The following is a 24336-nucleotide window of genomic DNA, read 5'->3' as shown; positions in this document are numbered from 1 at the left end:
TTCTTGGTAGTCAATTTGGTTGGTTTGGGGTGGGTTTTTGGTAATATCTGCATAGGTGTTTATGTTTTTGTTGGAGTTAACCCTTTTTCTTGCTTCAGGGAAGGAGATATTTTTATATTTCATTTCTGTAATTTCCTTTTCTTTTTTGAAAATTTTGCAAGTTTTGGAGAAAACTGGGTGGTTTTCCAGGCAATTTGAACATTTTGCCTCATTGGGGCACTCGTTCTCTGTGTGGCTGGGTTCCCTTAAACCACATTTTCCGCATGTTTCATGTCCTCTACAAGCTTCTGTGATGCCCATATTTTTGGCATTTATAGCATCTTAATGGGCTTGGTATATATGGTTCTACTTTTTCGTTGGTATGCGCAATCTTGATTTCTTTCGGGACTTTGGGGGTATTGAAATTTAATACATACGTTCTAGTTTGTATCGATTGTCCGTTTTTTTTTTTTTTTTTTTTTAATATATATTCTGTTGTGATCTATTACTCCCTGTTTTTTAAGAGCGTTTTTGATTTCATCTTTGGTAGCTAGAGTTAAGTCGTGGCTTCTTATGATTCCTTTTAAGGTGTTTAACCTTTCGTGAGCGAAGTAAGTATGGAACTTTTCCATTTCTAAGATATTTTTCGCATCTTTGTAATTATCAACTGTGATAAGTTACCATTTTTTTTTTTTTTTTTTTTACCGTTTTTGGTTTGCTGTTTTGGGATATCACTTTTTCGATTAAGAAAGGAGATAGCTCGCTAGTCTTTTTTTCTCCCAGGATCTCGATGACTAAGAATCTTGGGAAGTTTTCTTAATGTTTTTTTGAATATATTCTTGCTCACTGTCTGAGCTTGTGTAATCCGAAACATTGGAGTGAGTCTTTTTGCTTTTTTTGTTATTCATATTGATTTTAATTTTATTTCATCCTTCTTGCTCCCCATCCACCTCAGCAGAGCCCTATATAGGAGGTGTTGGGGGGAGGGCATTCGGCCCAACAACAACAGAGATACAAGAAGGACATACTCGTCCAACTGGTGGGTCTGAGCACCTGTGCTTCATCCATTTTTACTAAATGTGATTTTCACTGATTTTCAGTAATATTTGTTTTCCAGTCATGTCAGATCCATTGTCCAGTTAGTTGATTGACCTATGAGCCACCGCTTTCTAAATCTGTTTGTGTGATGTGGGGAGCGTGAGTGTATTTTCTTATGTGTGTCAGATTTAGAGCTGAACATGACCAGCCGATTGATCAGAGCGGGCCTCTCCAACCGCCCGTCTAACCGAGGTAAGGGCCAAAGTAGTGTGTTGGGATGGAGAGGAACTTGTTTCTGTCCTCTGCAACCCTCAACTACCAGGATCCCGTTCCAAGGTAATACGGGTCGCCACCTACAGCAAACAGGTAGCCCCGTTGAAGGACTTTTACCCTCTGCTGGGGGGCAGTCGGTGTATTCTAATGCCTCACCGACGGGGGTTTGGAAGTAGGGGAAGGGAGGGGAAAAAAGGGGGTTGTTTTTGTTTTTAGTTTTGCAGAACATAATGAAGTTTTGCAAAGGGAGATAGAAAACAAAAAAGCATACCTGTAGGTGCATTTCGTCTCAAGAAGTCAGTAGACAGCCTGATCTGGTAGCACCAGACGCACTCTTGCCCAGCACATCAATTAGATCCTGCCCGGAGAGTAGGGTGTGAGTGCAATGATACTTGATACTGGACACATACTGACTGCAGTCAACTAACCACTTGATATGTTTTAAGCTCCCACTCGAGTAGAAGGCTATTTTACATATTAAAAAAATTGATTTCCTTTTTGTATATGACTGAGTGATCTTACAAGAAAGATACTTATGAGACAGTAATTGGACATTTGTAAAGGCATACACACATTCTGTGGCACTGAAATTGACAATATCTCTGATTGTGAGTTAAGCCATTCCGTTTCAGACAAAAAGCAAATTCTAACGGATTGCCCGGATGTAAAATATGTATTTTAATTTGTGCAGATTTCGTATTTATTATTATAGAGCCAATTCTCTATGTTGTACCCAAAATATAGTGATTTTGGTGCCTGTGTAATGTTTTCACTCTGATCCAACACGTATGTATGCAGAGACAGGAACAGGATTTTTTTTTTTTTTTTTTTTTAAACAGTTCCTTTCAGCTGCTTTCTGTTTAACAAAACTCTTCCATCTCAACAGGTCTTTTCCAGTCTCTCATGCTGCTATGGGGTTACATGTCTCTTACACCAACATGTGGTTCAAAGTTAAAAAAAACAAAAAAACCTGCCAATGTGAGATCACCTTGCGCCATGGCTTGATCATTTGTATACATGAGATGCCACTACTGTTACATGTGTTTTTGTTACAAATGCGAACAAAAAAAAACAAAGAAATTTACAAAAAAAAAAAATGAACAATGTCCCCTGGGTTCAATATATTTTGCCGAACAAGTGAGGGTGGGGGAGACTTCTTCGAAAGCCAAAAAATGTAAAATAGACAAACGAACAATGCATGAAAGCAGCATACAAAATAGACTAGTAGGGGAAGAAAAAGAGATGAAAAAAAGGGCAAATTATGAAAATGTAAAAGGTATGTCTTCATGCATTTTTGGTTTGCGGTGTTCCTTCGTGTTTACACTGTCGACATGATCTCCTTTTCGCTGTTCAGATGGGATTTTCCCCTATACGTTCTCCACGGCAGCCTTTTTGAGAGTGTTTAAAAGTTGGTCTCTCTTCTCCTTTGTACTTCACTTGTCCTTCCCTTTTCCTTTCTTTGTTCACTTTTGACATTAAGCACCTGGAACTAAAAGGGGTCAGAAATTGCAATGACCTTGTAAACTTGCTGATATTTCCTTAAAGGGTGAAGGTGGTGTTGTCATCTGAACATTTTCTTTAACTCTCTTCTCTCTGTTCTTTTTGCTTCAGCGATAATTAGACAACACAAGAAAAAAAAAAAAAACTACTCTCCATCAACCTAAAATTAAAATTTACAATTTTCTCTTTAAAACACATAATCTACTTTAAGAATTATGCGACATCTCCCCACCAAAACAAGTGAAATAGGCTCACATGTGAGCCTATTTCACAAAATCTCGGGCAAGTGACTCAGATAATTATCACAACCATTCTCATGGCTTCCATTATCGATTGCAAGATATTGCTTACCGTCTTCCAAAAAGCTAAATTAAATGTGATGGTCTATCTGACGGAAGGCCTTCGTCCCAATCTTCATATGGATGTAAATTATAACTCGACTCCCTTCTCATAAGGGTCACTGTCCTCATCCTTTACTGTGTTCATATCAAGATCATCGCCTAACGTACCGTTACAACACTTATCGTTTAACTTATTTGGATAACTGTCATCCTTTGTCTTTTAATGTCCTTGTGACCCTCGTCACCTTTATTTAATTTCCTCTCATTGTCATCGTCCTTATCTCTTTGTTCCCATGAACATCACCGTCTCTGCAGTTTAATTTTTCTTTCCTCATTGCCCTTCGACTCATCTCTACAACCAATACTGTCACTATACCCTTTGCTGTTTAATTTATTTTCATAATTATCATTGACAATGTCGCCTAGCTCATCCATGGTGTCCTCTTCCTCCTTGTCATCACCGTGACCATCATCGTCATCATTTTCCTTTGGTTCATTCTTAAAACACTCCTCATCATATACTTCATCTCCGTCATATGACCCATTCTCACAAGTGCCGTTATCGTCTCCATCATTTGGTGTATTTTTATCATCATCCCATTCATTGCTGTCGTCATCATTACTATCGTCGTCACCGTCGTTATCATTCTCATTGTCACCTTCAGCTAAAACATCGGTTAGCTCTCTACCAAAAGGCTGCTCTGTAGATCTCTGAGAATATAGTTGGTCTCAATTTCTAGCAGGTATAGTATCGATCATCGCTGTGGCCATGTTAGTAATAACAGGAGTTCTAACAATATTACTGGCAGTCATGGTAGTTTTCGTAGCGACACTAGTAGTGGTCGTTATGTTGCTGCTCTCTATCATTCAGGTGAACTATTTGTTTTTCATCCCCAGTGGAGAGTTAGTTATTATAACCCTCGACTATACGAGCACGAAAGGGGATTTGTGACTTTCTTCCAACACTTCCCGTGTCCTCACTATCATTATGTCATTCTCATTTCTAGGTAACACTAAAATTTTACTTGTTCTTAATTTAACTAGGTTGTAGGCTATTCCAGGGTTAGGAGACGCTAGTTGGGGTGGGAAGCTGGTACAACTATTAGTAAACATTGCTATCACACTTAAATGTTCTTTTATTTCGTCCATTTCTTTAGGACTAGTCGCCTGTTTCATGCTAATTCTAGCCAGTCCTGTCTCTGTACAAATCTTCTTCCACGGTTGGTATAAATTCTAATACGGCTTTGTCAAACACATTATTGTCAACTAAATGTTTTGCCACTATTCTTTCTGAGTCTTCCGCATGCTTGTTATGAAATGTCTAAAAATGCTAACAGAAAATACATAAATGAACAATAATAAAATAAAATGGCCAAATAAGGAATCACTGATTCATTGCACGAGAGAGAGATATAGACAGAGGACTTACAGTTTTTACTTTTTTTCTATGTAAAGTTTAACCATTAATATGCACACCATTTTGTTCACTTCAAATGACTGTTCATAACCTGTGGTATTTTTGTGTTTAGTTGATCCACTGTTTTGGAGTTTTATGTCTACGCTCCATGCATTTTTGGTTTGCCATGGTTATTCGTGTTCGCATTGTCAACATTATCTCCTTTTCGCTGGTTGGATGGGATTTTCCCCCATCCATTCTCCACAGCAGTCTTGCTGAGAGTGTTTAAAGGAATGTCTTTTTTTTTTTTCTCTCCCTCTCTCTCGCTCTTCTTTTTCGTAGTTTGCTCGTCCTCCTTTCCTTCTTTCTCTGTTCACTTTTGCCGCTAAGCACATGGAACTAAAAGGGGACAGAAAGTGTGCTTCGTCAACTTGCTGACTCCACGGGTTATGGTGATGTTGGTATCTAAAAGCTTTCTTCAACTCTCTCCTACTCCTACACTCTCTTTCTCTGTTCTTTTGCTTCGGCAATAATTAAATAACACAAAAAGAACAATACCATCTTCAGTGGCCTAAAATTAAAATTTAGAATTTTCTCTTTAAAACACATAATCTATTTTAAGGATTATGTGACACAACTTCATTGTAGTTACACTTGCACAAAAATAAACCTTTTCTGGTGTATTTACTAGTGTAACTATGGTGATAGTATGTTATATTCCAAAAATCACAAAAATTGAAGTATTTATGATTTTTATATAAGAAAATCAAATTTTAAAGTATTCATTATTTTGAATACAAAATCTCTGTAGTCTAATTGTTTTGAATACAAAATCTCTGTAGTCTAATTGTTTTGAATACAAAATCTCTGTAGTCTAATTGTTTTGAATACAAAATCTCTGTAGTCTAATTATTATTAATTGTCGCCCTTGAATTTTGGCAAAATTTAAAATATTGCACCCAACACTTTTCCCATTTAGTTCATAAAATTTGATTTTCTTAAAAAAAAAAATAATTAAATTTGATTTTCTTATAAAAAAAAAAGTGATGACCCCCATGTAAAAAAAAAAAAAAAATTGGTTAAGCAAGCGTACCCAAAAGTGAACAAGCTCATTTGCACACTGAAGAGTATATTTTTAAAGGCACTCAATTGAATCGATAAGTTCAGGGAACTAGCGCCAGGGGTGCCCTTTCCACTGAGTACCATTATAACGATGCAGTGCACTATTACACTAAATATTTACGTAAAATTACTGCTGTCGTGATGTCTCTTGATTCAACACAGGCACAAAATATGTTGGAGTGTCAAAAACTGTTGGAGGATGCAGGTTTATTGCAAATAGTTTTTCAATGTTAACAAAAATATTACAGAGTTAGATGCAAGAGCTGAGCGTTTCGACATCTATTGGATTAGTTGCTGAGATCAAAACGACACTTGAGGGGATGGACGACTCCCAAATTCATAAAAAGCTTAAGAGTGTGCTTAAAAAGGACAATGGTTTTAGCATTTTAAATCGTCTCAATACACAAATCAGTGGGAAAGTTTTGCAAAATGAAGAAAATGTGGATGGCATAGATCACCTGACATTAAAATGCCAAAGAAATAGTCAGCTTCATGTATGCTCCGATAGTATCTTGCGACACGGAACAAGTTTTTTCACAATATAAGACTGTTTTAGTGGACAACCGAAGAAGCTTTAATTTTGATAATTTAAAGACACATTTAATCGTAAAATTTGCAATGAATAAAATGTTTAGTGTTTAATTGTTCAAAGTATTTATAGCGTTAAAATAACCTGTTTTTCTCTATTTTTTCTGACCTTTATATTAACTGAGAAGTTTTACAAAATTTTCAATAAGAATTGTAAACTACTGAATACTGTTTTTAACAGCACCTACCACAAGCAATAGTAAACGTATTACATAAAAAGCCAAAAAATTAATATTGTTGCTAACATAAAACTAAGTTACCAAGCATACAAATATTCGCCAGAAATTTGCTGAAAATATGCCATTAAAAAAAATGTCCAAAAAGAATGTTGTCCCAAATAAGAATATTTTTAAGCATATACCTGAAGAATATTTGAGTATCTCATGAGAATATAAAAAGCATATCTGTAAAAGAATATTGTCACATCCTTAGTTATTATCTATACTATGTTCTTATGTGTATAAAAACTAAAAAAAATAACAAAAATTCTAAATGTATATTTGCGTATATGTTGAATAGCACTTTAAGTCAACTTACGCATACCAAATTCCATTTATTTAAATTTTGACCCCCTTAGCAACTATTTTTACTGGCTAAAAGTAAAATTAAATTTGTTCCACAGGTCCAAATCCCCCATAAGTCAAGTTTTAAGTCTACAGACCAAAAATTGATCAAAATTTGGTAAAAACCGATCCTCAGGTTTCTATGAAACTCCTGTTAATTTTTGGTCAACAAACTTGAAACTTGATATATAGGAGATTTGGACCTGTGAAACAAATTCAATTTGGTCAAAACATTATTAAAAAAAAAAAAGCTGCTAAAAGAGTAAAAATTGAAACAATTGACCTTGGCTCCTGTCAACTAAACTTGTTACTTTTCTGCATACGCAAATCGACATACATTGAAGTTGCTGAATTTTTAATGTTTTCTAATCAATAGTTCAAATGTTTTCTAATCAATAGTTCAAATGGTAACAACTCAAGCTGGAACGCTAGATGTTTTGCCTTTGATCCTAGCTGATGTCACCAAAGTCATTTTTTTTTTTTTCACTTTTGAAATCATTGGAAAGTTTTGCAAAATGAAGAAAATGTGGATGGCATAGATCACCTGACATTAAAATGCCAAAGAAATAGTCAGCTTCATGTATGCTCCGATAGTATCTTGCGACACGGAACAAGTTTTTTCACAATATAAGACTGTTTTAGTGGACAACCGAAGAAGCTTTAATTTTGATAATTTAAAGAATGGAGAATTAATAAAATACAAAATCTGCATGAATTTACATTTGAAACGTATTTTAGCAGCAAGTCTGTTCAGAAAATGAGAAAACTTGTCTAAAAACAATTGATAGGTTTAATATTTTTTTTGGGGGGGGGGGGGGTCACATGGGACTCGTTTTCTGAACAGACTTGCTGCTAAAATACATTTTATTCATAAGAATTCATTTTGGACTGCCACAAGTCAGCAAATCTTGTATATGCAGTGAATGCACACTTGCAAACCAGATTTGAATGAAAAAGAATCTACATACTCCTGAAAGGATCTCTGCCTAATGCAAAGAGCGGAAACTTTAAGAGGGTGCATATTGACATTTACAACCGGTCATATTAAGCAGTTCAAAGTTGCCACTGAACAATACTGAGAACCAGACTTTAGTTCCAGTGACATCTTGTCTGAGTGAAGAAGAGGAAGCACAGACCATTATTTTCCTCATTTCATAAATTCTGATTTAGGATTAATTTCAGAATATGAAAAGAATTCCAACTTATTCTTTGATATTTTTTCTTTAGTGAAGAAACAAGGTATCTGGTTTGCTATAAACGTGCGTCTTTGCAAATGGCTGCCAAAATCTCTCAAGTAGTTATATTTTGCTTCATTTAAATTGAAACTTTGTTCTATGCTTGCAACTAATACTGCAGGAATTACTTTTCCGTTGCTTAGTACTGAATTATATGAAATCCCATTACTTATTACTAATGGAGATTTGATACGTGTTTGAATGTTTCTTTCTTTCTATGCTCAGTTCAAAAGGAAGGAGGAGTTAGTGTATTGACATAATACTGACATTAGTGTATTGACATAATACTAGCTTCTTGGACATTACTTCCTCCTTTTTGAGATAATACAATATATGTGCTGAGAAAACAAAATCAACACTTTTGTGGATATTATGAGTGAAAAAAAAAAAAAAAAAAAAAAACTAAATAAAACTTTGAAACAAATATTTGTTCTAACCAATTTAAATGTATACAAAGAATTACTAAAAAAAAAAAAAAAAGTTCAAGAATGCAAAGTTAACAGGTAAATCAATTGGTGAATATGATAGTAAACATCCCCCCTCCCAGAAGGCATATTACCATTGAAACTTTGGTAATCTAGTTAGAGAACAACATATTTGTTCTCATTATATTTAAATTTTTGCATGATTTTTTTCTCCCCAACCCCATCCATACAGAGTTTTAAATTTTTAGAAGAATTTTTTATTTCCAGAAACCAGCACAAAAATTGACTTGTCTCTCCAATCATGTCAATTAAAGAGATAGGTGTTGAATACTAACGATATGTTTTGCTTATTTCGATTAGATTTACTTATACAAATAATGAAGAGAAATGAGTGAACATATTTTAATGGAAAGCTTTTTTTTTTTCATTAAAAAAAAAAAAAAAAAAAAAAAAAAAAAATTTTTGGCTTATAAAGTCACCTTACTTGCAAATACTTGTGTAGAATTTGTGGATAATTTACATTGGATAATCAGAACAAAACAATTTAGAGTCATTTTTATTCATGAACTTTCAATGTGAGTCTGAAGGAAGGTTACATGCAAAAACTTTTGGTGCAACAAAAATTTAGAGACATGCCATGGGTGACATTTTTGATTGGCAAAGAATCAGTATAATTGGGCTGGACTAGCGTTAATTTATTTTTTTTTAATTGAACAAACATAAAAATCAAATTTTAATTCTTTTATTTATATCGGGAATGGGTCCACCATTTTAGTTAAGTTTTAAAGTATATTTCTTTAAAGACATTTGTGGTTTTGTATGCAAACACACTAACTTGCCCACTAAAGTCAAACAACCCAATTAGCAGAGAAATCTGCAGCCATCAATTTAAGACTTTCCAAGGAACAAAATAAAATTTAAAAACACTGCTTAACCAATAATTAAAATATTAATCATGGTTTATCTGGGTAAAAGTCAGACTTTTGATTGTTTATTGTATCGACTCTACTTGGTTGATATTGTAACCAATGAAGTTCCTTATCTTATGACTATTCCAAGTTTGACTAAAGCTGAAATTCCATTCATTTCAACTTCAGATGTTTTTTTTTTTTTTTCTTCCCCAAATTTGAAATATGAATTCGATGATCTTTGATTGTTACAGTTGTAACCACAGTGCAAACTTAATCTGATCAATTTTTTTTAACGTTTTCATTGTCCAACTTTGGGAATATTTCACAATATACAGAGAAGTAAGACTTTGGCCCATCCTTACATTGTCAGGCAGAGAAATTTCATGATTAACTTATGTTTTTGTTTTGTATATATAATTAATATTTTGACAATGCAGCAAGCAATGAGAATACTTCCCAGCATAGAAGAGTTATTTTTAATCATTCTGACTACTGTTCTTATCTTGAGTGTTATTTTCATGTTTCGGTTGGTGTAACCTCAGACCTTCTTTAAGTGTATCTTGTTGAACTCCGGAATCTTAACTCCGGAAGTTAACTCAAAGATTTGAATGGAACCTTTATTTAATCCACAGAAGTAGCACGTTCTTGTTCCATCAACCATGACTGGGTAGAAGTCCCAATTTGCAATCGTAGTGTTGTCCACATTGAACTTTCAGATGAGTATAACTGAATTTTACCAAGTACTATCCCCACTGCAGCACAGGTTCACAATCCTCATCTCAAAACTTTAGAAACATCTGTTATAAATCTTCCATTTGTTACAGGAAAGTTATTTTTCTTTTGCTCATAAATCACACAGCACAGTATTCTAAATGCTCAATCACAAACAAATTTGTTAATTTGTGCAAATAAAAAAAAAACAAATCACATCAGAATTCTTTCTAAATGTTTTTATTAAAAAGAAAAAAAAAACAAAAAACATTTTTTCTTTTTTTTTTTTTTTTTAAATATCACATTAGCAAAATTTGGTTTTCTAAATGAAATTGGTTATGCATCACTTTATCAGTGTGAAGCAAAATTTGTGGGTCGTGTTTGTAAACGCTGTTTTCTTGAAGATTCTAACGATTTTGCCCATTGCCAAATCTGAGTATTTGGGCAGGACAGACCTCGGCTCATTGTTAACAACCTGAGGGGGGAAAAAAAGAAAAAACTTATCAGTTGTTTCGGATAGAATTTTGGAGTTATCTTTGGATTTGTAGAAGGGCATTTTAAGTGCGAAGTTGGGCAGCAATACGTTCACATTTCACCTATATTTCTGCATGTTAGTACAGTTGGGAACAGAGAGGGAATTCCAAAGGCAAGCAGTTTGTGAAAAGAAGCTATTAGAGTAGAAAGTTTTCGGATGACTTTACTGTTAGTTTGGCTGAGGTGAGTAGAGGGGTAAGTACACTAAGTTCATTGGAGCATATTCCATAAAAGTACCTGTAAAATAAGCATAGGGATGGCACCGGGGCTGGAGCTTGGTAGACAGTGCAAAACTTTTTTGTCCAGGAGAGATTAGCTGTTAGTACATAAGTCGAGGTTAGGCAACATTACTCGATTCATGAGCAAGTGATGGTTTTATAGAGATATAAGATAATGCTAGACGTGAGAAGTTTACTTGCCTGGTAGAGGAAACCCACCTTATTTGTAGCAGACTTTGCATTAATCTTTAATAATATATTTACCAAGAACATTTTTGTAACAGCTTTTTATGCAAAGATTACCAAAACACATTGATATTTTACTGATTACAATCATTTAGATTTGGGCAGAATTTTTAATTTTACTAACCAGCAGGATCCATGGAAATTTCAGTCTTTTTTACATTAATGTACAATTTAGTTAAACATTATTTCGAAAGGAATATTATCACGGTTAGTCGCCAACCTGATAGGTCCTGAACTGTCATCTAGGCTTCAGCCTCTGTCCCATCGATGAAATGTTGCATTCCTCTGCCAGTTCTACAAATACTTTAATGGTGGCTGCTCTGACGAACTGCAAGCACTTGTACCTCCTCGACGTGACTACACTCGACAAACCTGACAAGCAACTAAGTCCCACCCCTTTACAGTAGAGATCCCTAGGTGTAAAAAAGCCTTTTACTCCAATAGTTTCTTCCCCAGAACTGCAAGTTTTTAGAACTCCCTTCCAGGATACTGCTTTCCCAACTGTACTGATATGCAGAAGTTCAAGTGTAATGTGAACAAACATCTTTCTACTCATCTCCCTTCTTAATGCCCCTGCAAATTATCCACTATAGTAGCCCCCTACTTCAAAGTGGCACTTGTCTTGTTTGGGGTGAAGATTGAATAAAAAAAAATTAAGAAAAACAATTGCTAGTCTTTAAATAAATGTGCATCTTTTAATTTAAAATTGTTGCAATTTAATCTTTATAAAAGTGAAAATCTGTATGTCTACATTCCCCTACCAAACTACTCTGTCAATTTTCGGTCTACAGACTCTAGATTTGATATAAGGGTTTTTGAGATTTGGGAAAATCTTTTTAATCAGTTTTCGGCAAGTAATTTGGCTGCTAAGGGGTCAAAATTCAACGATTTGTCCTTTGAGCACTATCAAACTCCTCCGGAAATTTTGGGTCGAAACACTTGAAAATTTTAGATATAGGTTGCTGCACTTTGATCCTGACCAAAAGGCCAAGAGTAGCGGTGAGCCCGAACAACGGGCGTGGAAAAAGAAAGGGAAAAAAGGCAGTTGTAAACGACGAAAGGAAGAAAAAGTAAAGACAGAAAAGAAGATAAGATCATAGCTTATGGCGGGAGAACGTGATAACGTTAAATTGGCCATGACAGCCCGTGGGTGGCGAGGATACCAATGAAATTCCGATGTACAAAGCGAACAGTGTCGACGGCCTCTGGGCGATAAGTGACCCCTATTGAAAAGACACGTGGCCTTTGTGGAATCGGATTCAGCTGTTTTTATGTTCTCTCAAAAATAATTAGATAAGACATTTCTGTTTTTACGACCTGTCAAGTTCCATTAGGCCCGCGCCGGCCGAAATTGAGAACGCCCGAATGCCAACAGAGGAAGAAAGACAGCTCCTTTTTTGGGTATGGGCCCGCCTGGCGAAGATTTGACGGACAGCGAGCCCTTAGTTCTGATTGGCCAACGACCCGAAACGGGAAGAGACCCAGTCCACGCCCCCACAATATAAGCAGCGAGCCTTGAGAGATTGACAGACAGAGAGAGTTTTGCTTCCTTGGGTCCGACGAACGAAGATTCCCCCATCGATTAACCCTGTCACGTAGATAATTGAGTTTTCTGTCGGAGAGAGAAGAGAAAACCTCACAGTCAACAAGTGGCCAGTCCCTAACTAAACAGCTAACTGCGATTGTACCGTAATTGAAATACAAGGAAGTTTGTACAAAAGGAAACACTTATTGACTTGGTCTTTTCAATTGTTTTGCATGACAAGTCTGTTTCAGGAAACCGGCCGTTGACATCCTCGCAAAGGAAACACCAGAACCGACAACCGGGGTCATTCCACCACTGGACGACGCACGGGTGACGTAGGTGTCACAAGGTTACTTGGGCATGGATCTTTATAATTTGATTCAAATACAAAACTATGAATGTTAAGGGGTCATAATTGAAGTTAAAGTTTTAAAAAAATTGACCTCGGCTAATTTTTGGCCTAAACATTTGAAATTTTACATAAAGTAAAGCTTTTTTTTTTTAATCTTTTTTTTTTTTTTTGCTGAATATTTAGCTTCCAAGGAGTCAAAGTTCAAAAGATTTTACCATTGCAGTCTCTAGCAAACTATTAAGCCAATTTTGGGTCTAAACATTTGAAATTTTACATAAAGGGTATTCAGACATGCAGCAAGCTTTTTAACCAAATTTCATGTACGTCGTGTTAGCTCAGTTGGTTAGCGCGTTGGGTCATTATCTAAACGTTTTCGGTTCGAATCGTGGTGTGAGACGTCTTTTTTTTCTTTTTTTTTTTTTCGATTTTTTAAATTTAAATATTGAACCAGTGTTATTTAAGCCATTTTTCACGTAATGTTCATTTTTCTGTTTTTTTTTTTTTTTTACTTCGCTTATTCTTAAGTTTTCATTAACACCCCTACCCCCTCCAAACACTCGGGCAACGCCGGGTACCTTCTGGGCTTGACCTTTATTCCTGATCTGAAATTGAACATGTACATCAAATTTGTTGCCAAGGTCGCTGGAAAAATGGTGGGATCCTTCTACCGCTCCAGTAGATATCTCACTGCTGATGCAATTCTCTATCTATATAAAAGCCAAGTACATCCAAAGATGGAGTACTGTTGCCACATCTGAGACGGAGCTGCTAGAAGCACCTTATCCTGCCTTCTTCCCTACAACCTCCCACAGAAGAGATGGTATGAGCCTGTCTTTGCTTTATCATTTTTATGGCAAGTGCTCCTCTGAGCTCCACTCTATGCTCCCCCCCCCTCGCTAAACTTTCACAAAAGACACCTGTATAGCTGAGATCACTGTCAATAATTTTCCCCACTCTCTTTCTGTGCCTAAACCAAAATGTAGGGATCTCCATGAACAAAACTTTTTTCTTAGAACTGCTTGTCTGTTTTCCAGCTGACTACAATTTGATAATCTTAAAGTCCAACGTGAACAAATTCTTGATGAACCGGCCCCTTAAGTAATCCAATTTACCAAATTTCAACTACTATACACACAATAAACCTTATCCTTGAGTGGCCTCCGGGCCTTGATAAGTGGTAACTCCTATGTGTAAAAAAAAAAAAAAATAAATAAATAAAAAAGTTTTTCCCCTACTCTATTCGTGCTAAACGCAAATCCCATGAACAAAGTTTCTTTACTAGAACTCTGTTCCACTGGCCTGCTTTCCATGATAAAGAAAAAAAGTTCCTATTTGAGAAGAACTTACCGTGTTAAGTTGAGCAAAGAATGAAGGTCATCTTCAGACATACTGTTTCGATCGTTCCGCCGAATGCTTATAAAATCATTCTGAATTAACTGAATAAAAAAAAAAAGTTTTTTGTTATTTTGTCACCATTCACACTTTACGAACGAGGTTAAAGCGAATGAGGTTAAAGCGAATGAGGTTACAGCGAATGAGGTTAAAGCGAATGAGGTTACAGCGAATGAGGTAACAGAAATAAAATGATTAAAGTAATAGAGAAGAGAATAACATTGAAGGTGAAAGCAAAATCATACAAATTTCAAAGCATTAATTCTATATTAAAATGAAGTTGCTATCTTGCTTGTCACAATTCCACTTAAGTGGGATGAAGGGCAATAACTTAAAAGATGAATGAAAAGAATAAAGAGTTTTTTGGGGGGGGGGGGGTTTAAAATTTATTTTTTAATGTAAATTGCTCAGACGAGGCATGAAGATATTTGATACAACTAACAAGAATGAATAATTTTGAGAAAAGTGCAGAATAACAATAACACATACATATATATATATATATATATATATTTATTTATTTATTTCCCCCTAAACCTCTGGTTTTGATGGAGGGGGAGACAAAAACTTGCTGCCATGGTTTCAAATAATCTGAAATAACAGCAAGGGGAGACTAGATTCCAAATATTTCTCATGTTATATCTCCCCTCTTTTTTTTTTTTTTTTTTTTTTTAAATTACATTTTCACCCTAAACAAGGCACATTGCCACTTTGATGTAGGGGGCTACTATCAATGACATAATCTACAGGGGTACTATGTGGGGAGTTGGGCAGCAAGATGTCGGTTCACACTACACTTGAACTTCTGCATGTCAGTACAGTCAGGGAAGCAGGAACCCGGAAGGGAATTCCAAAGTCTAGCAGTTCTGGAGAAGAAACTACTAGAGTAGAAAGCTCCTTTACATCTAGGAATCTCTATTGTGAAGGGGTGGGATTTAGCGGTTTGTTGGAGGTATTCATGTCGAGAGGGTACGAGTGCTTGCAGTTTGTCTGAGCATTCACCATTAAAGTACTTGTAGAACAGGCAGAGGGATGCTACATTTCATCAATGGGACAGAGGTTAGATGACAGTTCAGGACCTATCATGTTGGCGACTCTCTCCTGAACCTCGTCTAGGAGCGAGAGACTAGTAGCAGATGCATCAGCCCAAATATGACACAAATACACCATACATGGGCGAATGGTGGCCTTATAGAGGTACAGGATACTTTCGGGCGTTAGTAGCTTTCTAGCAGAGAGAAGCTACCTTCTTCACAGTGGTCCTGGCAATGCTCCCAATGTAATTGTTCCAACTCGTTTCCTGTGAACGTTAGACCGAGGAGTTTAAAAGATGTACTTTCAGATAAAGAGTCTTTCGCCATTGTTATTGGTGGTAGAGAAGGTTTCTTGTAACTATTGAAGGAAACGTTTAATCTTGGCAACATTAAATATGACCATCCATTTTTGTCCCCATTCCACTACAGATTGGAGATCATTCTCTAATGTTTTTGCCATTTCTTTAAATATGTGTTCATTTGTTTTCCTATAGTGTCTGTTATAGAGCGTGGTGTCATCAGCAAATACACCCATCTCACAGGCAATTTTGTCACGGAGGTCATTTATGAATATTAGGAATAATAGAGGTCCAAGGATAGACCCTTGAGGCATTTATATCATATTGTTTGGATGTATGACAGTCGAGGACAACCTGGATTTTTCTCTTATCTAAGAAGGATTTAATTATGTTAAGTATTCTTCCAGTGATACTGTATGATCTGATTTTCCTAAGAAGACCTTCATGCCATACTCTGTCAAAAGCCTTAGATATATCTAGAGCTACCACTCTACCCTCCCCAGCTTTGTCCAGTGAATGGTATATACGTTTAGAGATTACAATTAGGATGTCTGCTGTGGAACGGGCTTGCCTAAATCCATATTGTTGTTCGGTCAGAAGTTTAGCATCTATAAGGTGATGGACTAGAGCTTGATTAATTATGGACTCAAATATTTTGGCGAAAAGTGGGAGGAGACTAATGGGTCAATAATTTACTGGGTCAGTTCTTTTGCCAGAATTCTTGAAAACTGGTACCACAGAAGCAGTTTTCCAGCAGGCAGGAAAGCAAGATTCATTAAGGCATTTGTTGTAAAGTTTGGAGAGAATTGGAGCTACTTCGGCTGAGCACTTTTTTAATAGCACAGCTGGGATGAGATAGTATCAAGATTTTTTAAGATAGCATGCACCTAAGGAATGATTTTCAGATCGTCTAGTGTGGCGTCTGTCCGCAAAGGAAAGTCTGGGAGGTGTGGTTAGCAGGGTCCAGTGTGGAGTTGGAGGCAAACCGATTGGCGAGCATGTTAGCCTTCTCAGTTGCTGAACAAACAACCTCATGATTGTTGGATAGTGGGGGAATTGTTGATTGCCCATTATTTAGATGTAGATTTGTTGTAGATTTTCCAGAAATCATGGGTTCCTAATTTCTGTTTTACTCTTAGCTGTCTCTATTTCTTTCTTATAGTTACTTCTGGCTTCTTTATACTTCTGTTTGTTTGAACTGGACTTATGTCGGTTAAATCTGCGGTACGCATGCTGGCTTTGCGCAATGGCAGCTGCACAAGTAGAAGTAAACCATTGAGGAGAGTGGGGCTTGCTATAAAATAAATTTTGGAAATAGGGTGCGATTATGAATATCACCAGTATCAAATAAGCCTTATACACTGTAAGCTTTACTTTTTGTATGAAAACCGAAGAGGGGAGACATAACATATGAGAAATATTTGGAATCAAGTCTTCCCTTGCTCTTATTTCAGATCATTTAAAACCATAGCAGCAAGTTTTTGTTTCCCCTTCATCAAGGCTGGAGGTTTTGGGGAAATATCAAACATTTTGTAATTCATATGCAAAACTAAGAAAACAAATGACTAAAAGGTACAGTATTTTTCCACCCATGAGAAATCCTTTAAAATTACCATTATTCTAGGGTTTCAAGGGCGCTGAAAGCAAAAATAACAGTAAAAATCCCAGGAAATGAGTAGTTTCCAAGATATGAAGAAATTATAAAGTGGGGGATCACTTTTCTATATTAATTTAATGTAAAATGAACATCCACTTTATAGTAAAGGTGGCCATAAAGTGGGTGCTCATTTTACGTTAAATTAATATAGAAAAGTGATCCCTACTTCTTGAAATTATTGTGGGTCCTTAAGGGCAAATGTTACATAGCCCACTACACAATTCAGGTCATTACTTTTCCAACAAGCCTTCATATGTTAAATTCTGATCAATAGTCGACGAGATTTTGAACTTATAAAATTACCCAAAAAAGTGATATTGAATATTGAAATGCTTATATCTTGGGTTCTATGGACCGAAACTACATGAAAATTTGCAGGCTTTTAGAAGATTATAATACTAGTCTATGGTTAAAATTTTATAACAATTAGTTAAAAAGAACCTATATTTTCAATCCAATAAAATATGCCCAAATTAACATACATTTATATATAGCAAGCCAGCATTAGTTTTGCTGCTTTGGGATGAATTTTGCTTGGTTGTCTCCCCTGTAGTCTTGCCAGGCCACTAATATATGTCATCCACAGACTGACTGTTTTGCTGTATCACTACAGTGTGGCTAGACCAGCACTCATCACAAACCTAGGATGGAACCAACAACCATAGAGTTAATAGTCAGTAGCTTTATTTATTGAGTCATTACCACAGGTGCCATCAGCAATGCTTAATACAAACATTAACCACTATCACAGTGTTCCATTTGTCTATTTACAAAGAACTTTACATTACGTTAAAGCAGGCAATAGGCAATTACCAAGAGTGCTCAATCTGAGAAAGAGGAGTTTTAATATATATTAAACACACTAATTTAATCTTTGTCAATGAAATCGAACATTTTTTGACATTTTGCAAGCTCACTCCTCGAGCAGGTCAATTGTTCCCAATTTTTACCCTGTACACCCTTGTCTAATTATTTGCTTCCAAGTTTTCCTTGGCTAGCCAAACGTTTTGCGATTCAAAACATATGCTTTTGCAACAGTGTGACCACAAAGATGAAAGCTTATGTGACCGTACAAACAACATTTAAATATTAAAAATTATTTTTCATTAATTTTTTTCTGTCAATGTCTATTTCTATATTATAAATCTACTACTACAACTGCAGTCACACTTTTAGCAAATCAGTCTATTTTTGTTTTGTATTCATTAATCCATTTTGAGTCTTTTATATCAGCTACTCCTAGATTCATAATTACATGGTTTTTGGTCAGATAACATTTTGATTACAGCATTCTGACTGTCCCTTTGATTATTTCAAGTATGCATAGATATTGAACAAAAAAGCCTAGAAAAATAGAACAAAGCAGGTATTACACAGTACACTTAGGAACCAAAAAGGAGACAGTAATACCTGGGAGGATGGTCTCATAATAGAACAAATACTACATCCCCACCCCATTTGAAAGCTACCATATTAATAGATTGCCTTCAAATAGATAAATTTCCAAAGGTAAAAATTACTTACAGCTTCCAATTCTTTGTCTATAGAATATTCCATATTCTTTGCAAGGTTGAGGTAAATACGAAATTTGTGAATTAACGTTGGTGTCAATTCTCTTTCAATTTTTGCAAAATGTTGGTCGAAGTCATCATTCGTTAAAGATGTCTCGATTGGAATGTGTGCATCACTCTAAAAGGGAGGGGGAAAAAATTTAAAAAAAAAATATCAGGATTTTTGTACAAATACGATATGTCACACCAAGATTTATAACAAAAACAAAAAAAAGGATGAGTGAAACGATAAGCCAAAATCCGAGGTTAACTGCAAGTCAGATAAATGTAAAGACTTTTTTTTTCTTTAAATTTTGATCATTACCTTTCACACGTCATGATGGGGGGGGGGGGAAACCCCGTTTGACTAAGTAAAAGTGACGATAACAAATGTATAATACAATTAGTATCCACATGTAGATAGAAAAGTCAATTTTCTCGAGTTTAGAAATTTGTTATTACATAGAAAATTTAGTATTTTGTTATTACATAGAAAAATGGCAAGAGATTCTAGTAAAGAGTATAAGTTTATAACTTAAAATATTGCAGCATTAAGAATTTTTTTTAAAAAGTCAGTAAACATTATATATAAATTCTTAATGCTGCAATATTTTAAGTTATAAATTTATTATATTTTTTACTAGAATATCTTGTCCTTTTCTTTTCTAGTTTTAGCAACTGGTCCTTTTACTTTTCTAAGCTTAATCTTAACCATATTACTTTTCATGCTCACATTTTTCTATGTGATCCATGATTTTTCCAGGCTTTGCTTTAAAATATTTTCTTTTTGTGTTCAATGTAATACACATTGGCAAAAATCCATAAAAAAAAATTACCAACTTCTTAAATTGACTACATAAAAAAATCAAATAAAAGACATAATTAAATAAATAAACAAAAAGGGATAAAATCCCCCCCCCCAAAAAAAAACAGAATTAACAGGCGACGTTGTAAGCAAAATATTATCAGTCCTAGCACAGCAAAGAGCATCACTTTTGTTAACTCTCTCTATATAATCCAAATAAGATGGCATGCAAGCGACATTCCCGCTATAATTTCTGAAGGTGTCAGCCAACAGCCTATCAGAATAAACCGACTAACGTTCTTTACTAATTCTGAGGACTTTTGAACACCAGTAATTTTATTAGAACTGGTTTTAATGAATGAAAATTGAAAATTTGTTTTCAAAATATAGCTGAGAAGGTGATGTATGAACTGTACAAATTGTTTGAAATTTGGTCACAAAATGAGTGAGCATTGAAGCTTTAAAGCAGTTCTAAACGAGTAAAATGAACACTTAACCATACATGCAAACACGATAGTGTTTGAATATTTTTACATTGTTAACTATAATATACTTTTGCCAGGAAATGACCTTGTGTAGTCATTTATATGTGTACAAATAAATAATGCCCTTCTGTCACATCATGTGAAAGTAAATTACACACCTTTTCTATCCCCACTCCTCTGACGAAACTATTTCTAAGTGATGAAGGGAAACAAAAAAGCAAATAGCAAGTCAGACCAGCACCTCAGATGTACCCTTTTGCCTAAAATGAATTTGGAAAGAAATCCATCACTTGTCGATGTTGAACTTTTTATTTTCTTTATCAGAAATAATTCACACATGAAAAATCAAATTACAAATCTAATTCTATGATTTTAATTATAATTAGTATAACGGAGTGATTTGGCAAATATGTGTTTGTATGGTTTATCTTTTCTTGCTTTTTTTTTTAATCCCCCCCCCCCATATTGATTACTCTGACTTACGGGTAAGATGGACTTTCCTTCTGAAAGACAAATAATTGAAATATTCGCTTCAAATTCCTTTTGGTAGAAATCAAAATCATATTGCACTTTTTGCCACTGGATTAAATGTTCCAAAGCTTTGATGTTTTTGTGACCTGAAAAGAAGAAAAAACAACTTTATCATCATCATCATGCTGGTATTTGTTGGACAGCTTTTAGAAACTGACTTCCAAATAAATCTATCTCTGGCCAGGTCTTTATTTTTTTTCTCTTGCATCTTTTCTTCCCCTGCTATCTCAACTGTTCTACATCAACCGAACTAAAAAGTTAAAAATTTTTCTTTGCTCCAAACAAGGCGCATTTTGTAAGTGTGGGTGGCAACCTGAGTGGGGAGTTAGATAAAAGGATGTTTGTTCACATTACATTTCAGTTTTCTGCATATTGATAAAGGTAAGGAAAATAGACAAGCAGTTATATAAAAAAAAAAAAAAAAAAAAGAATCAGAGTAGAAAATCTTTTAGTAGACTTTCAAATTGAAGGAGTGTGATTTTGCTACCGATTGTGCAGATGGGAGGTATTTATGTAGTGGGAGTTACAAGTGCAGTTGAAAGTACTTGTAAAATAACCACATGGATGCAACAGGGGCTGGAGTTGGGCAGATAGTGTGAGATCTATTAGAGCAGATATTCGTTTTTGCACTTTGCATTGGGTAAATAATGGCTTTATACATAAGATACTGGCAGGTGTAAGTTTTTTAATCTGGTAGAGGAAGCCTATCGACTTGGCAACATCTATGGATTTATTCTAACTCATGTTGCCTAAGAATATCAGGCCAAGTAGTCTGAACATTGGGTTCTCGGGAAGGGTGCTAACTGTTGAAAAGGTTTCTTATCGCTAAAGGAAATGAATTTGTTTTGGTAGCAGTGGCAGTTTTTAATCTTAATGACATGATATCAGTCTACTCCACTAGTTTGTATTTTTTTATGGAAATCACTCCAGACAAGGCATGAAGTTACTTTATGTAAGCAATTAACAAAAACAAACAAAATGATTATTGCAAAGACGCCTATTAATATTAGTCTTGTAAAAAAAAGAAAAACAATGAGCAGAAAAAAAAGAAAAACAATGAGCAGAAAAAAAAAGAAAAACAATGAGCAGGAAGAAAGTTTCACAAGCTTGAAGTTCTTGAAAAGAAGCTACTGGAATAAGAAGCTGTATTCTAAGTTCCTACCATTTGTGGAAAACAATACAAAACTTGATCAAACAAAAAATAAAATAATTTACCTTCAACCGTCAACTGGCCAGCTTCTAATTGTGTTTCATCTAAAATGAGGTTGGTGTTTCGGCTGAGTTGAAGTAGACCACTCTTCAATCGATTCGTTGAATAATTTTTGTTCGGACAGAATTGCAAGCTATTTAAACTATGTAAACTCAATGGAAGAATATGCGACTGTGAAATAAAAAAGTAAAAAAATTATAGGTTGTAAAAATTAAGTTTTATAGTTTAAGTTGTAAGATGTCAGGTTAAAACTGTAAAGGATAAAATTGTAAAGGTTAAAACTGTAAAGGTTAAAACTGTAAAGGTTAAAACTGTAAAGGTTAAAACTGTAAAGGTTAAAATTGTAAAGGTTAAAATTGTAAAGGTTAAAATTGTAAAGGTTAAAATTGTAAAGGTTAACGTGGTAAGGATTTAATTGGGTACTGGTGCATATTGTGAACCAGACGTATCTCAAAAGTTCACTCAGCTTGGCCAGAACATGACGTTATAGGTGGATTATGCTAAGCGTCAGCAACAAAATCGTAAGGCTAAGTTAAAGAAAACAGCAAAATGAATAAATGTGAAATGTAGAAACCAAAGACAAAAGAAAAAAAAGGTGCTTGTCTATAATTGGGCCTAAAACAATTTTTTTCAAGAAAAATCTTTATGATATATGTACCTGTCACTGCACGAAGATGTCACATTCCAAAAATTACATAAATCGATCCAGTAGTATTTTTAAATTAAATATTATGACAAATTCTATCGGAGAAAAACTTGATGCCATGTTTATTTTAAATGATATGCTACTAGCGACATCTTTTGGTAATTACGAGAATGTAAGATTAACAAGGGCAGACAATCGACTTTTCACCCATTCCAGCAAATGAGTAGTTTCCAAGATATGAAGAAATGTTACTTTTTAAAAGGTTGGGGATTACTTCTCTATAATAAATTAACATATAATGAGCACCCACCTGTTTGTTTAAGAGAGAAAAAAAAAAAAAAGGGGGTTTTGCACTCTTTTTTACATGTCTCGTCCCCCACCCAAAAATGTAAACACAGACTTTTTGTTTGGGGTCAACAGGTAGATGCTTGTTTCACGTAAAATCGTGTTGATTGTACATTGCTAGCCCCCCCCCCTCCGCACCCAAACAGGTGGCCATAAAATCGATTGTCTGCCCTTGTTGATTTTACATTCTTGTAATTACAAAAAGATGTCGTTAGTAGTGCATCATTTAAAATAAACATGGTGTCTAGTTTTCCTCCGATAGAATGTCATTTTTTTTTGTTACATAGGGATCGCCACTTATTAAGACTAAGAGGCCACTCGAGGATAAGGGTTAAATAAAGAGTGTACAGTAGAAATTGGACAATATAGTTAGCATTGTTAGTAATGAAAATTCGATACATTTGTTAACAAGGTGAACGGCTCATCAAGAACTTGTTTACGTTAGACTTGAAGACAATCATATTGTAGTCAGCTGGAAAGCAAGAAAATGGAAGAAAATTCCACAGGCGTGCATTTCTAAGTAAGAAGCTTTGTTCATGGCATCTATGTTTAGGTTTTGGCACAGATAAAGAGTTGGGGGAATTATTGATAGTGTTTTCAGCTAGACGAGTGTTTCTTGTGAAAGTTTGGTGAGGGGGGGACCATAGACTGAAGCTCAGTCGAACACTTTCCATGAAAATAATTTTTTCAAGGAACATTTTTCAAGAAACATCTTTATTGCAATTGGTTGACAAAAAAGAATAGAGTACATGCATAGTATTAAGACAGTGGCTTTAACAGTATTAATACCTGGTTTTAATTTTATACAAGTCTTAAGAGATTTTTTTAAAACTAGATACAGTTTTTATAAATGTTAAGAATTTAACAAAAAAAAAAAAAAAAAAAAAAAAAACATGAATATCTTTTTTAAACTTTTTTCATCATAAGTAGGCAAAGTGTACGTGGCATTAGTTTTACTTAAAATAACATTTTTAAAATATTTATTGTCAATTAAAACAATACGTAAATTCATCATAGTTACTTACTCTCTCCTGCAAATACTAAGTAGCATATTTTTTATTTTCTTACAAAATTTTTAATATTTTTCTTTATATTTCCTTTAAAGCTGCAGAAGCTAGAAAAAAAAATGGAAATTGACTTTTACTGTATTAATACTGTTCGTTAGGTGTAGTGATATGAACAATTATATAAGAATATTAAATCCTCATTACTCCACTATGGTGTGATACTTACTTTGGTAACGAGAGCAGAGATGAAACAATGAAGCAATCTAGCATAACTAGATTTAGGAATACGACTCAGGTTCAAGCATAATTTACCAATCGGCAACAAACCAGCTGAATAATAGCTGAAAAATAAAAATAAATCATCTTCAGCCATAAAAAAAACAAAAAAACAAAACGGATCATGGTTAGAACTATATGG

The 24336-nt window shown here is 34.8% G+C and overlaps 1 protein-coding gene across 1 annotated transcript in view; it reads right to left on the bottom strand.

The window, feature by feature from the left end:
- Window positions 1-10297: 10297 nt before the first annotated feature.
- LOC145267168 (mini-chromosome maintenance complex-binding protein-like) overlaps window positions 10298-24336 on the bottom strand; it is a 72466-nt gene continuing 58427 nt past the window's right edge. The window contains exons 10-15 of the mRNA XM_080123220.1: window positions 24145-24259; window positions 21926-22091; window positions 20663-20796; window positions 18864-19028; window positions 14305-14393; window positions 10298-10557 (exon numbers count right to left, since the gene is read on the bottom strand). Coding sequence (XP_079979346.1) covers window positions 10434-10557; window positions 14305-14393; window positions 18864-19028; window positions 20663-20796; window positions 21926-22091; window positions 24145-24259 — 793 coding nt within the window. The 3' untranslated portion in view covers window positions 10298-10433. The remainder of the gene's footprint in view (window positions 10558-14304; window positions 14394-18863; window positions 19029-20662; window positions 20797-21925; window positions 22092-24144; window positions 24260-24336) is intronic.

The sequence above is a fragment of the Euprymna scolopes genome, chromosome 42 (assembly GCF_053919585.1).
Source record: "Euprymna scolopes isolate OS-2025 chromosome 42, ASM5391958v1, whole genome shotgun sequence".
NCBI classification, from domain to species: Eukaryota; Metazoa; Mollusca; class Cephalopoda; order Sepiida; family Sepiolidae; genus Euprymna; species Euprymna scolopes.
This window is presented reverse-complemented; position numbering and strand designations above follow the sequence as displayed.